This window comes from Lucilia cuprina, chromosome 4 (assembly GCF_022045245.1).
Source record: "Lucilia cuprina isolate Lc7/37 chromosome 4, ASM2204524v1, whole genome shotgun sequence".
Taxonomy (NCBI): domain Eukaryota; kingdom Metazoa; phylum Arthropoda; class Insecta; order Diptera; family Calliphoridae; genus Lucilia; species Lucilia cuprina.
In genome coordinates this window covers 30,041,454-30,054,590 of record NC_060952.1, presented here as the reverse complement: position 1 = coordinate 30,054,590, position 13,137 = coordinate 30,041,454, and the positions used below count along the sequence as shown (strand labels likewise).

General features: G+C 27.7%; 2 protein-coding genes across 2 annotated transcripts in view; both read right to left on the bottom strand.

The window, feature by feature from the left end:
• Positions 1-6,707: 6,707 nt before the first annotated feature.
• On the bottom strand, positions 6,708-8,859 carry LOC111686869 (piggyBac transposable element-derived protein 3-like). Its single transcript, XM_046950498.1, has 5 exons — positions 8,765-8,859; positions 7,914-8,669; positions 7,682-7,859; positions 7,493-7,614; positions 6,708-7,301 (listed from the first exon to the last, which is right to left on the bottom strand). Exons 2-5 carry the CDS (start codon positions 8,661-8,663, stop codon positions 6,708-6,710), a joined length of 1,644 nt encoding a protein of 547 aa, XP_046806454.1. The 5' UTR covers positions 8,664-8,669; positions 8,765-8,859.
• Positions 8,860-9,672: 813 nt separating this feature from the next.
• Positions 9,673-13,137, bottom strand: part of LOC124419807 (wiskott-Aldrich syndrome protein-like) — a 4,565-nt gene continuing 1,100 nt past the window's right edge. Inside the window, exons 4-5 of the mRNA XM_046950497.1 lie at positions 10,041-10,066; positions 9,673-9,720 (exon numbers count right to left, since the gene is read on the bottom strand). Coding sequence (XP_046806453.1) covers positions 9,673-9,720; positions 10,041-10,066 — 74 coding nt within the window. The remainder of the gene's footprint in view (positions 9,721-10,040; positions 10,067-13,137) is intronic.

Below are 13,137 nucleotides of genomic sequence, written 5' to 3'. Positions count from 1 at the left end.
GATAGATAGATAGATAGATAGATAGATAGATAGATAGATAGATAGATAGATAGATAGATAGATAGATAGATAGATAGATAGATAGATAGATAGATAGATAGATAATGTCCAAAAAATGAATATTATTAAAAAAAAACTAAAGAAAACATTCTTTGTATAAAATAACTAAAAGAAGAATTTTTTCTATAAAAAACTTTTGAAAACAGAAAATTTTTTTCTATAAGTAGCTCATTTTCGAACTTGAATTAATCTTTTCAAAATTCAATATAAAATTTAAATTTTAAAAAATTTCGATAAAGAAATAAGACACAAAACCAGTTTACATGTTGGCTTTAATTGGAATTGAAAAATTTTAAATATTTTTAACATGCATATACATTCATATGTATGTATGTACGTATTTTGTTTAAAAAACGCTTCAAGTACCAAATAGTATTTGGACAAGAGCTTTAGTTTCGTTTTTTTTTTCTATATCGTGATAGACAATTTCGTTAAATCATAAATGCAGGTGCTATTTAAAAGCCAAATAAAACTCCAACATATATAAACTATTTTAAGATTTACATATTAAATTGTATGCTGGCAAGTTTTTGTCTCTTATAATTTTTTTATATTAATTAAACTACTTAATTATAAGCTGACTTTAAACTTGTTAATGATTTTGAGAGAAGAAAGAATTCAAATATGTATTGCAACTTAAACGATTTAAATTAATTAATTTTAACTATTATGCATTAATTAATTATTCGAGAGTATTACATCAAAGTTTATGTTTATTTATCATGATTACAACATGAGTTAAACTTAATTTTTGTTTTGTTTATATTAATTATAACGGTTTAGTTTGACTTTTAATAGTATTGCCACCCTAAAGTTTTTGTGGTGAAATAACCTCTAAGGTGAATAAAATTTAAAATGGTAGAGTTTAAATGTAATGAACACTGCCAAGAATGTTAAAAAAATACATTTTAATTAAAGTGATTTCAAACTATTGAAAATTGCCCCAACAAAATTTACTTACTTTGTTAATACTTTAAAGCACTAAATGTATAGCCTAAGTTAATGTTGGTAACACTGGTTTATAGTTGGCAAAGCAGCATTCTTTTGCAAGAAAAACTAAGAAACAAAGCATAATCTCAGGATGGACATTTTCCAATGGTCATGAAAGAAAGTTGATATAAAACAACTTGTAATGAATTTTTATTCTTTAAAATTCACCAAAAGGTTCAAAAATAGTTTTGACGCGATGCGGAAGGGCATTGGCTGCAATCCTCAAAAAAATTATTTAAAAGACACCTTTCTTTTAAAAACATTTCTAAAACGTATTTTTCCTTTATTCAAGAGTATTAGTTAGTTTGGGTTGTCATAGAAAATGAGATATAGTCTCCTCTTATTCCTAATTTTTACAGTTCCTACAGAAGTCAATGAAGACCAATGCGCCGAGCATGGTTTCCGAATTTAGAGTGGCCAGCTTGCTTATTTGTGATCTTTGAAGACTAATGATATATTTAGACCAGCATGGATCTATATGGGTCCACGGCACTCTAGCTATTGAGCATGTGTGTTCACACAACCATGACGACAGAACTAATCTATTTTTAGTCCAAAGTGTCAACAATATTTTTTTGATACGAAATATACGAAATAGGGACACAGGAGCCCTTGACCCAAATTAGGTTGATATTCGAATGCATCGCTCTCTCGTTGAGAGACATGTGGCATTCATGGACAAATTAGGGATTTAAAAGCTGTTTGACTATCGGTATAAATTCTGATATCTCTATTTGATATTCGATAGTACTTTAGACAATTCGATGCCCTCTCTTTCGCTGATTATACAGTTTGAAAGATACTACAATCATAATGGAATAGAATGAGCTGGAAAGAGATGTTTATACCAAATTCCTCAATGAATATTAAACTTCCAGCTCCTTTCGTCGTCCTGAATACGTCTATATATACACGCAAGCAATTATTTGACGGTTTCGAAATGCAGTTCCGAATCAAGCATTTCTGCAGAAAAACCGTGATCTTAGCGTGATCCACGAAATATTTAAACTTGCTACTTAAATTTAAACTTCCCATTGTGGCTTTAGGCAATTGTTTGGCTAGAGGGTAAACTGGAAGCCAGTTGAGCATAGAAATGCTTTTTGAGGGGGTTGTTGTAGTAATAAGAAGCGCAGTACATCTCATTATCTAAAATGTTGTAAAGAAGATTAAAACGTAAAATTGTAAAAATTTTAAATTTTGGATTAAAAAAAGTGAAAAAGAAATCAATCTACTCTTTATAAATTTCGAATTTTTGTTGTAAATATAAACGTTTATTATAGATTCGTTTAATATTTTATTTTATATTAATATTTCATTTAATTTTTATATACGTTTAATTTTCTATATCATCCCGCCGTTACTGTATAAACCCAGCTAAAATGCTCTACTACTTTTGAATACAACTCTGCCTTCGTGTATTTTTTATAGAAGCTGTCAAGTGGTGAGAAATGTTTTTTTTTTTTGCTTTTTAGTTCGATGTCGTTTCATTTGCTCGCCTCCTCTCGTCTGTTAGTGAAAAAAAACTAAAACAAGTAAAAATATATTTTATTTGCAAAAAATTATTATACATAATTTATTAAATTAAATTAAACATTTTAAAATGAAACAAACTGCAATCGGTGGCTAATACAACATAAATAATAGGCAAAAAAGAAATTGAAATAAACACGAAAACAAAAACGCATACGACGAAGAAAAGAAAAATTAATCGAATTATTATAATCGACCACAGAAAAATAAACAAGTCTTTTGCAAAGAATCGAAGAAGTTTGTGACAAAAAGTACAAGATAAAAAAAATCCTAAAATTGCATTAAACATTAAGAAGTAGTGATTTGAAAAAAAAAATCGCAAAAAATCAATTAAATTATTCATTAAAAAATTTACGGTTTGGTTGGTTGGTTGCTTGCTGTGTGTGTGAGAGAATTCCAAATATTGTATTGTCACCTTGAAATCATTTTTTTTTTAAATTTGTGTTTCTATTTTTTCATATATATTTTGTGTGTGTTTCTTTTTTAAGTCGAGATTTCTGTTTGTTTTTACCCCCCACTCTAGTTGCTAGTGCTGTTGTGTTGGTATTACATGGTCGTCGTAACATTTGGAACCCCTTAAAAAAAACATACAGCAGGTGCTGTCAAATAAGGCTGTGATTAACAAATTATTTGCTTTATTGTGATACATATTTGTGAAAATTGTATTTTTTTTTCGTTATCATATCTTTAGCGTTATCAATTTATGGCAACAAATCCAAAAAAACAACAACAACAGCGAATACCTATTGCAATTAAGTTGGGGACACTTGGTGCTTTTTTTTTCTTATTCCAAAAGTATTTTATTTAATATATATTTTGTTTTTGCTATTATTGTGTCTGTGGCTATGTTTGTATTTGTTTTGCTGATTGTTTGGGTGACTCAACAGCTGCTTTAGTAAGTCTGTTGGTCGGTCAGTCAGTCAGTCATTTATTGTTTAATAATAACACCGCCCTGCTTGTACAACATATTAAGTTGTTACTAAAGTTATTGCTGATTATTGTCATCAACATAAATTTATTTATTATTACATATTGCTGCCGTTTCCCTTAGCTGTTGTTTTTTTCGTCAAGAACTACTGTTTATTTATAGTATTTTTGTTGTTGTATTATTTATTATTATATGTGCAATGCCAGTTTCATTCATTAAAATTTAAAACTCAGCTTTATCTCTAAAGTTTTCCGTTTAAGTGTGGCCAATCTGATGAAAATTCATATTACCATTAACGGTTTGTTTTTAGTTTTGTAATCATTGATGACCTGGTTTGCGAAACTAAATACCTACAATATCTCAAAAAGCATGACTCATTAAGTTTTCATTTGTTAAATATAAATTTACATTTCTTTTGGCAAAATAACAAAATGTGTCTATGAAGAAAGTTTTCTTGGATTAAATATTGAAAAGACCATACTGAATCCTTAAAATAGTTAAAAAAACAAAACTTCATAACAGACTCCACTTAGATGATGGCATTAATATAAGACACTATGAAAAACCCCTAGTTTAATATATGTTTCTCTAAAAGACTTAGCATATACTCAGTCTAATCTTTGTTAATTTCTTTTATTAGTTCTGTACGTGTTTCCTTGTCTTTATTTTCAATTTTGGATACAATTTGATTCCTCGATTCTGCATATTCTGACGGTATTGAATAGCTTATGAACTAGACAAGACAGATAGATATATAGATAGATAGATAGATAGATAGATAGATAGATAGATAGATAGATAGATAGATAGATAGATAGATAGATAGATAGATAGATAGATAGATAGATAGATAGATAGATAGATAGATAGATAGATAGATAGATAGATAGATAGAAAGAAAGATTGATAGATAGATAGATAGATAGATAGATAGATAGATAGATAGATAGATAGATAGATAGATAGATAGATAGATAGATAGATAGATAGATAGATATATAGATAGATAGATAGATAGATAGATAGATAGATAGATAGATAGATAGATAGATAGATAGATAGATAGATAGATAGATAGATAGATAGGGACAGGCCTATACTGTACTTGAGACTAGTCTATTGATTACTCCAGGGTCTTGTTTATTTACTAGACATTCGATTTTCACACTTTTCCACATTTCACTGATCTGACCTATGGATTAGCCGTTTGATAAACATATGGATTATTCTTTTGTTTAGTATATGTCTAGTCTTTATACTAGTCCATCAATTACAGTAATGTCTCATCAGTGGACTAGCCTATTGACCGGACTCTATATATATTAGTATATCGATTCGATTTTGATAATTTCCCAAATTTCCCCGATCTATAGATTAGTCTGTATAGAAGTTCATGGATAAGCCAACTTTTTAGTTTAACAACTAATTTCGACTTCTGTTTAGTATATGTCTAGTATATTATAGTAAATTTGAATATTTTGCAATATTATTTACAATGTATTTATTCATATCCTTATCTGTTTGGTCTAATCAACATGATTATATCACACATGCATCATCCATCTAACTATTCCATCAAATTGTTTTATAAATTACCAACATTATTGTCTAATGAAAATAAATCGTAACCGCACCTCAAAGCAATTGTTTTATTTATTTTATACTTAATTTAATAATGTTCTTAATAAATTTATTTTCATATTCTCTCTTTTTTTATATTTTCAAAATTAGTTTTGAAAACATAACAACAATAAACGTTGTCAACGTTATAAAACGTTTTGAAGTGAGTGAGTGAGCGAGTGTGTAGTACATGATTTATAAAATAAATCACATATAAATTATTGTATTAAAAAAACACAATTTAAAACGTTTATTTAAAATAAATATACAAAAAAAAAAATAAAACCACAAATATAATATAATTAGAAATTAAGCTCAAATGAGCAGAAATATGCGACCACCACAGGAAGGAGGTCAGTCAGCACCTCCTACCATGCGGCCAAAACTTAATGCATCTAGTTCACTGCTGACACCAGATGAAAATGAGGCTGTCTTTCGTATGTTGGGGCGTAAATGTCAGGTGAGTGTGAAAATAAATTATACTTTCTATATTTTATGTTTTAAGTTTTATCGCAAACAAAAAATGCACTTATTTTTGTACTGGGTATTATTGATTTATCGACATAAATTATGGCCTGATAATTAAAGAATATTTTGCTATTAGGTGGAAAAATTGAAAAAAGTTTTTTTTTCGGAAAAAGTGTAATTTTTTTGATTTCTTTCAAATTTCGCACACTTCTCTTGATTAGCAAAGCTTATAAAGAAAATTTATGTTTAAATAATTGTTAATTTGAATTTGTTTCTTTTTTTATTATACTTCTTTTAGATTTTTTATTGAATATTTCTCATAAATAACTTAATTGTTATATACGTTTTATCAGCAAAGTCATATTTCTTATCTTGTTTGATTTTTGTTATTATTATTATTTTTTTTAATTTAATGATATATTGATACTTATGTGACATTATTTGTCCTTCATTGTTATCGTAGAAAAATATTAATTACAAAGTTTAATATTTTACGGAAAAGCAAATCAATTTTCCTGCCCAAAATTTCAAGAAACTCTCTCTGTGAAATTTTAATCAAATGTAAAATTGTTGCCAAAATTGTTGTTTAAAATTAGGAATAGATTCTAGACAAAATTATCTGTGTCAACACCACCAGATCTCTCATAGACCCTCATAGACAGTGAAGGCATACCTCGACTACGTCAATAACTATTAACGAAGCTTTTCTCTAATCTTGAGGGAAGCTATTTACAATTACACACTTTAGATAGATATTTCTACTTAAAATATACAAAATATAAAATCAATATCTACTATAATAAAAACTTTAAACACTAATCTTTATGAAATAAGTTATTAAAATTTTCATTGTAATTATACACTCCTCATCTTCTTAACCCATTTCGTACCAAGCTTAAATTTTTATTTCAGATTTTTGAAAAAGTACTTTTTTAGGGCATTTAGGGCCCGCTGATTGCAAAAATCTTGTCAAAAAAATTTTCCGAATTTTCGTTTTCCCAGAAAAGCCTGTTCGAAATTTCGAACAGTGGCGCTTATCCTATATACCAACTTTGTACGCAAGTAAAACATTTGGATTTATTTGCTGTTTTTTTGATTTTTTTTATTATTATTATTCATGTTTTAACTTGAAACATTTTGTATGCAAATGAACATTGCATTTTTCGCACATGTAAATTGTTGGCTTACCACAACCCTTCAATTGGCAGCGACGATGTTTTCCCTCAGGATTTCTGATTATAACGTGTTTTCCCTCAATTTTTGGAAGATTATGTGGTCGATATTCCTTATCGTCTATATCATCATCATCGGTAGTTTCTTTCATTTCAGTCAAAAGAAGAGCTTCTGTCACAAAGATTTTGAATTCTTTTTGACTCATAGGCTTCTCATTTTTGTGTTTTGCAATCAAGCAATGCAATTTCCAAGCATTCACAACTGCCGAATTCAAAGTAGTACACCACAAAGGCCAATACCATTTCTTTCCACGTATATTGACTCGATAGTTCTGGATTGCATTGTCGTGCAAATCCACACCCCCCATGCCCTTGTTGTAATTGTGTAACATAGTTGGCTGTCCATATATAACGTATTTACCAGCTTCTGGGTTCTTTTTGGATGTCGATTTTTTTTCCAACGTTGTACATTGTGCAAGGGCAAGATTTGATCGAAATTTGTTGCCATTGTGACCTCTTTGTTGTCCTGCCATCTACATAGCAATATTTTTTGTGTGGTATCAAATGTATAATCATAATTACCCCTTGGTAAATTTTTACCGGTTTTTAATTTATCAGAACCACCAGCCAGTCGATTGGAGCGAACGGTTCCCGAAGCGCAAAACCCTTTATCAGATAACAAACAAAGCAAATGGTATGATGTGAAGAAGTTGTCAAAATAAACTTCATGTCGCATAGGATATTCTACATTCGAAAGCAAACGCATAACCACATCAGCTCCCAATCCAACAACATTGTTATATTGGTCAGCGGATCCACAGTATGGTATAAAAGAATATAAATAACCTGTAAATAAAGAAAATAATATATTTATAAAAATAAAATTATCACCAGAATATGAAAGACGTATTACCTGAAGAAGAGCACAGACACCAAAATTTATAACCAAATCGAATTGGTTTGCCTCTAATAAACATTTTACAACTGTGTCTTCCAAAATATGGAACCATTTGTTCATCTATGGATAACTTTTCATCCCAAACACCAAATTGAAGAAATTTTCGATTTAGAATATCGAATAAAGGTCGTAGCTGAGAAAATACAAATATAAATTCAGTACTTTCAGTATTTGTTAATATACATACCTTAGCCATTTTATCAGAATTATCTAAATTATTATTGTTGGCAAAATGTATAAATGATTTTATATGCAAAAAAGTTGATCGACTCATGGTCTGTTTTACCATTGGGATCCCCAATGATGGCTTTGAAGACCAATAATCAGGAACAGATGGCAGAGTGTGATAACCTGATAAGAGTAAAATACCAATAAACCGTTTAAGCATCACTTCATCCAATTGAAAGTCGGTATTATTTTGTCCCGCATAAATATTTGTTTCTTTAATAATAAGATCAAAGACTTCGTTATCGTAAAATAATTGAAACAATTGCAATGGAGAATGGTTGCTCAATTTTGAGCAAATATTTTCTTTGAGTCCAGTCAATGTTTCTGGATTTGGAGCAATGTCAAAATGGAATTCCTTTTGATTTCTTTTTGTCCGTTTCGGTTTTCCAAAAGAACTGAGAGGCTTGTATTCAAATCGAGGCTTCTTCGATGTTGAAGGTTGGGTTCCTTCTTCAAATTCAGGATAGCCACTGTCTTCAATTTCATTTCTTTCAGTTTCAATTTCAACATAACCGGCAACTTCGTTCATTGGATTTGGATCCACGTTTAAGGCTATTTCATCATCATTGATAGTCTCTTCATCCGAACATTCATCGACTCGATCAGGCGGAAGTATATTAACACAATTGATATCGCAGTCATCATCACTCCAATTGGCTATTATTTCATCCAACTCCTTCATAGACAAAACCTTTGTACGTGTACTCATACTTACCTATTCAAAATGCAAATCAATAAAAAAATAACGAACAAATACCAAAAAAACTCGAAATTCACTATTAACTTTTATATAATATATGAAATATTCACCCTTTCCTTAAAAAGTTTGATTATAGAATGTAAAACCACGTGATTAAAGAAAAATATAATAAAGAATTGCTTTTCCACAGCTGATGCCTGTAAAATATAACACAAAGTAAGAAAAATGTCATCGTCAGTCAGTAACTATAGGATAGGCGCCAGCGTTCGAAATTTCGAACAGTCAAGTTTACACATATGTGAAGTCACGCATGTGCATGCAAATCATAGTTTTTATTTTTTATGGGACAGTTATATATATTGGCAATAATTCCTCATGATTATTTTTTTAATTTTATTTTTTTTATTATTCTTAAAAATTTATTTAAAAAGTGTCAAAAAATATGGGTTGCAGAAATTTGCCCATATAATTGAGGGGGAGGGGGGTGGTCATGGGTAGGATATTTTTTTTATTTGCTAAGAGATAAGACTTAACACTCATATCAAAATTTTACTGAAATTTTGCCTCTTTCATATATAAATATTTTTTTGAAAAAAATACATTTTTACTGTTCGAAAAATCGAACACCGGAGCGAAATGGGTTAACAATAATAAAAAAAATTTAATTTCCTTTCAAGAACACTGTTTAATCAGCAAATATTTTTTTCAAGGATGATTTTCAAACGTAAAATATATACATTCAACCTAAAGAAAATATTTATTTTCTAAAAAAACTGTGATAAATATGTAACTAAAGCATGATCTTTTTAATATGAATGCTTAAAAACTAAAATATTAGATAATAAAAAACGAGAGGAAAAAATAAGAACATGTTATAATAACCCATATTTTGAAAGACATTATGACGCTATTTAAATGCTACTGCTGCATACAAATCTGTTTCTGGGAGAAAAAAAGTAAAAATTTATATAAAATTTTGCCAAGAAAAATTGCTTTATGTATGTGTGTTTATGTCCTTTTATTTTGGCAAATGTAACATAACAACTTCAACAAATATATAAGGTTTCTAATACAAGAGGTTTTTTTTTTAACATATATACAAATATTTATTTAAGGTATTTCTTAAACTCGTAATGTTGACGCCAAAGCAATAAAATTTACTAGTTATCGTATGATTTTTTTTTTGTATAGTTTAAATATTTTCTGGCATAAAAGTATGTATTGGAAAATATGCAGTTTGTTATTTGACCAAAACACAACTTCATGTACATGTGTATGTATCTTGAATAGTATGCTGTAAAAATGTTCTGCATTTTTTTTTTAAGAATTGTAGATGTACTGAATGACAGGAAGGAAGTCTTGTGTAAAAAAAGAAATTAAACTTACATTTTCTTTAGAACGCTTGACTAGGCCTAAGAATTTCAAAGAGGTTATCAAAAAAGAACATCTTGATGTAATTTCAAAAATGTTTAAGATTTAAGCGATTGGAATGAAAGTAGAGGAATATGTAGGTAGATAGATAGATAGATAGATAGAGATAGATAGATAGATAGATAGATAGATAGATAGATAGATAGATAGATAGATAGATAGATAGATAGATAGATAGATATATAGATAGATAGATAGATAGATAGATAGATAGATAGATAGATAGATAGATATATATAGATAGATAGATAGATAGATAGATAGATAGATAGATAGATAGATAGATAGATAGATAGATAGATAGATATATAGATAGATAGATAGATAGATAGATAGATAGATAGATAGATAGATATATAGATAGATAATGATAGATAGATAGATAGATAGATAGATAGATAGATAGATAGATAGATAGATATAATAGATAGATAGATAGATAGATAGATAGATAGATAGATAGATAGATAGATAGATAGATAGATAGATAGATAGATAGTTAGATAGTTAGATAGATAGATAGATAGATAGATAGATAGATAGATAGATAGATAGATAGATAGATAGATAGATAGATAGATAGATAGATAGATAGACAGATAGACAGATAGACATATAGACAGATAGACAGATAGACAGATAGACAGATAGACAGATAGACAGATAGACAGATAGATAGATAGATAGATAGATAGATAGATAGATAGATAGATAGAGATAGATAGATAGATAGATAGATAGATAGATAGATAGATAGATAGATAGATAGATAGATAGATAGATAGATAGATAGATAGATAGATAGATAGATAGATAGATAGATAGATAGATAGATAGATAGATAGATAGATAGATAGATAGATAGACAGATAGACAGATAGACAGATAGACAGATAGACAGATAGACAGATAGACAGATAGACAGATAGACAGATAGACTGATAGACAGATAGACAGATAGATAGATAGATAGATAGATAGATAGATAGATAGATAGATAGATAGATAGATAGATAGATAGATAGATAGATAGATAGATAGATAGATAGATAGATAGATAGATAAATAGATAGATAGATAGATAGATAGATAGATAGATAGATAGATAGATAGATAGATAGATAGATAGATAAAAAAACCGAACTCAAATGTTCATTCGTTTCTCTCTAGCACTTCTAGTTACAGAGAAGAATTTCACATTTTCACTTTCTTTCAAGACAACAAAATTAGATGAAATAAACTTTATTTTAAGTTCAGAAAATGTTTGCTTAATAAAAACAGATGTCAGTTAAAATCATGTGATTAATAAAAAAGAAAACATAGTTAATAATTATCATTTAAAGAAAACAAACAATTGACTCGTGCCTTATACAATTTCAATGTTGCATTAAAGCGTTAAGTGATTTAAAAGAAAATTTTTATTTGTAATTTAGAGTGACTAAAACGTTTAATATTTAAAATTACATAAATAAAAAATAACATTGAAATATGTTGTTAATCAACAAATGATTAATTTACAACGAAAACAAAAACATAAACTTTCTAATTACTATTTTAGACATTCGGGGTTTTTTTTTTGTCTCTCTATCACTTTAATTTGTTATTCGTACTTTTGTAACTACAAAGGAAATATTTAAAATAAACTATTTATATGCTTACAATTGTCATTTGTGTTTAAAAAAAATATTTCTATATTAAAATAATAAAAAATAACTTTAGTAAATATCGTTTTTTATATGGACATGAAAACATTTGTTTATATGGACATAAAAACATTTGTTTACAAAGAAAAGTAATGTGTTAATTTTTTTTTTATAGATTGATTTAAAAAACGATTTTAATTCGTTTACTCTCTTAAGGTTTAGAAATTTATATTTAAAGTTATTTAATAAGAAGTTCAAGAAATATGATTAGGGTCTATTGCAGAAAATTACTTCATATTGGTATAGGGTATCGTAAATTCGACCTGTATATAAATTTTTATCATTCTTATTTAAATATTTTTTTATTATTCTATATACATATGTATATTCTACATAAAAATAGAAATGGTAAAGAATTTTGATTTTAATAATGGCGTTTAGTATTAAAACAAAAATTTTTAAATGGAAAAATTTTATTTTTCTATTGGCAAAAAAAAAACACACAACTTTTGCAAGAATATACCTTTTGAGGTAAAACAACTATTGTAAAAAAGTCTATTGTTATTTATAATAAAAATACCAAAAGATTCAACCAAAAAAAGTAAAATACACCATTTCCATTACAAAATTTCAACAAAAAAAAATACAAAATTCTTTCTATACGTTTCTTTAAATCATTTTAAGAAACTTTCAATCTAGTTGGAAACGGTGTTATATTTGTATAATAGTTTATTTTATCTTTATAAAAACTTATTATAGAGTGTTTTATTTAATTTTCTCAAATATAAAATATATTTTATTTAACATAATCTATATATTAGAATAAAACTATTTGGCGCTTTTTTTTGCTGCTTTTATTTTGCTTTCTAGTTTCAAACAAGTAGCACATGAAACGTGGGTTGTCTCTTGAAGTTATAATTTAATTGTTATTATTGAATCATGACGGTGTATGTGTTGTATTTAAATACTCTATTTTAAATATTTATTTTGTTTATTTGTTTTTATGAAAATACGCATTACATATTTCTATTCGGAAATGTATGAAATATTACGTTTTTTTTTTAAATACAAATGTTTTATAATTTTTCTGCAAATATTTCAGATTTAAAGTATATTGTTAAATATTTTCTAGTAGTGATAAAATAATGAAAGTAGATAGTTTAAACGTTGTCTTGCGGATAATTAATGTGGTTTGAATTTGGTAAGAAAAATGGGTTCTTGAAACTATATTTTAAAACTAAGAGGTTCTGTAAGTTTAAAGATCAATCCCAAATGCTGCGCATAAAAACCTATGAATGTGTAGACATTTCTAGATAGATATATATATAGATAGATAGATAGATAGATAGATAGATAGATAGATAGATAGATAGATAGATAGATAGATAGATAGATAGATAGATAGATAG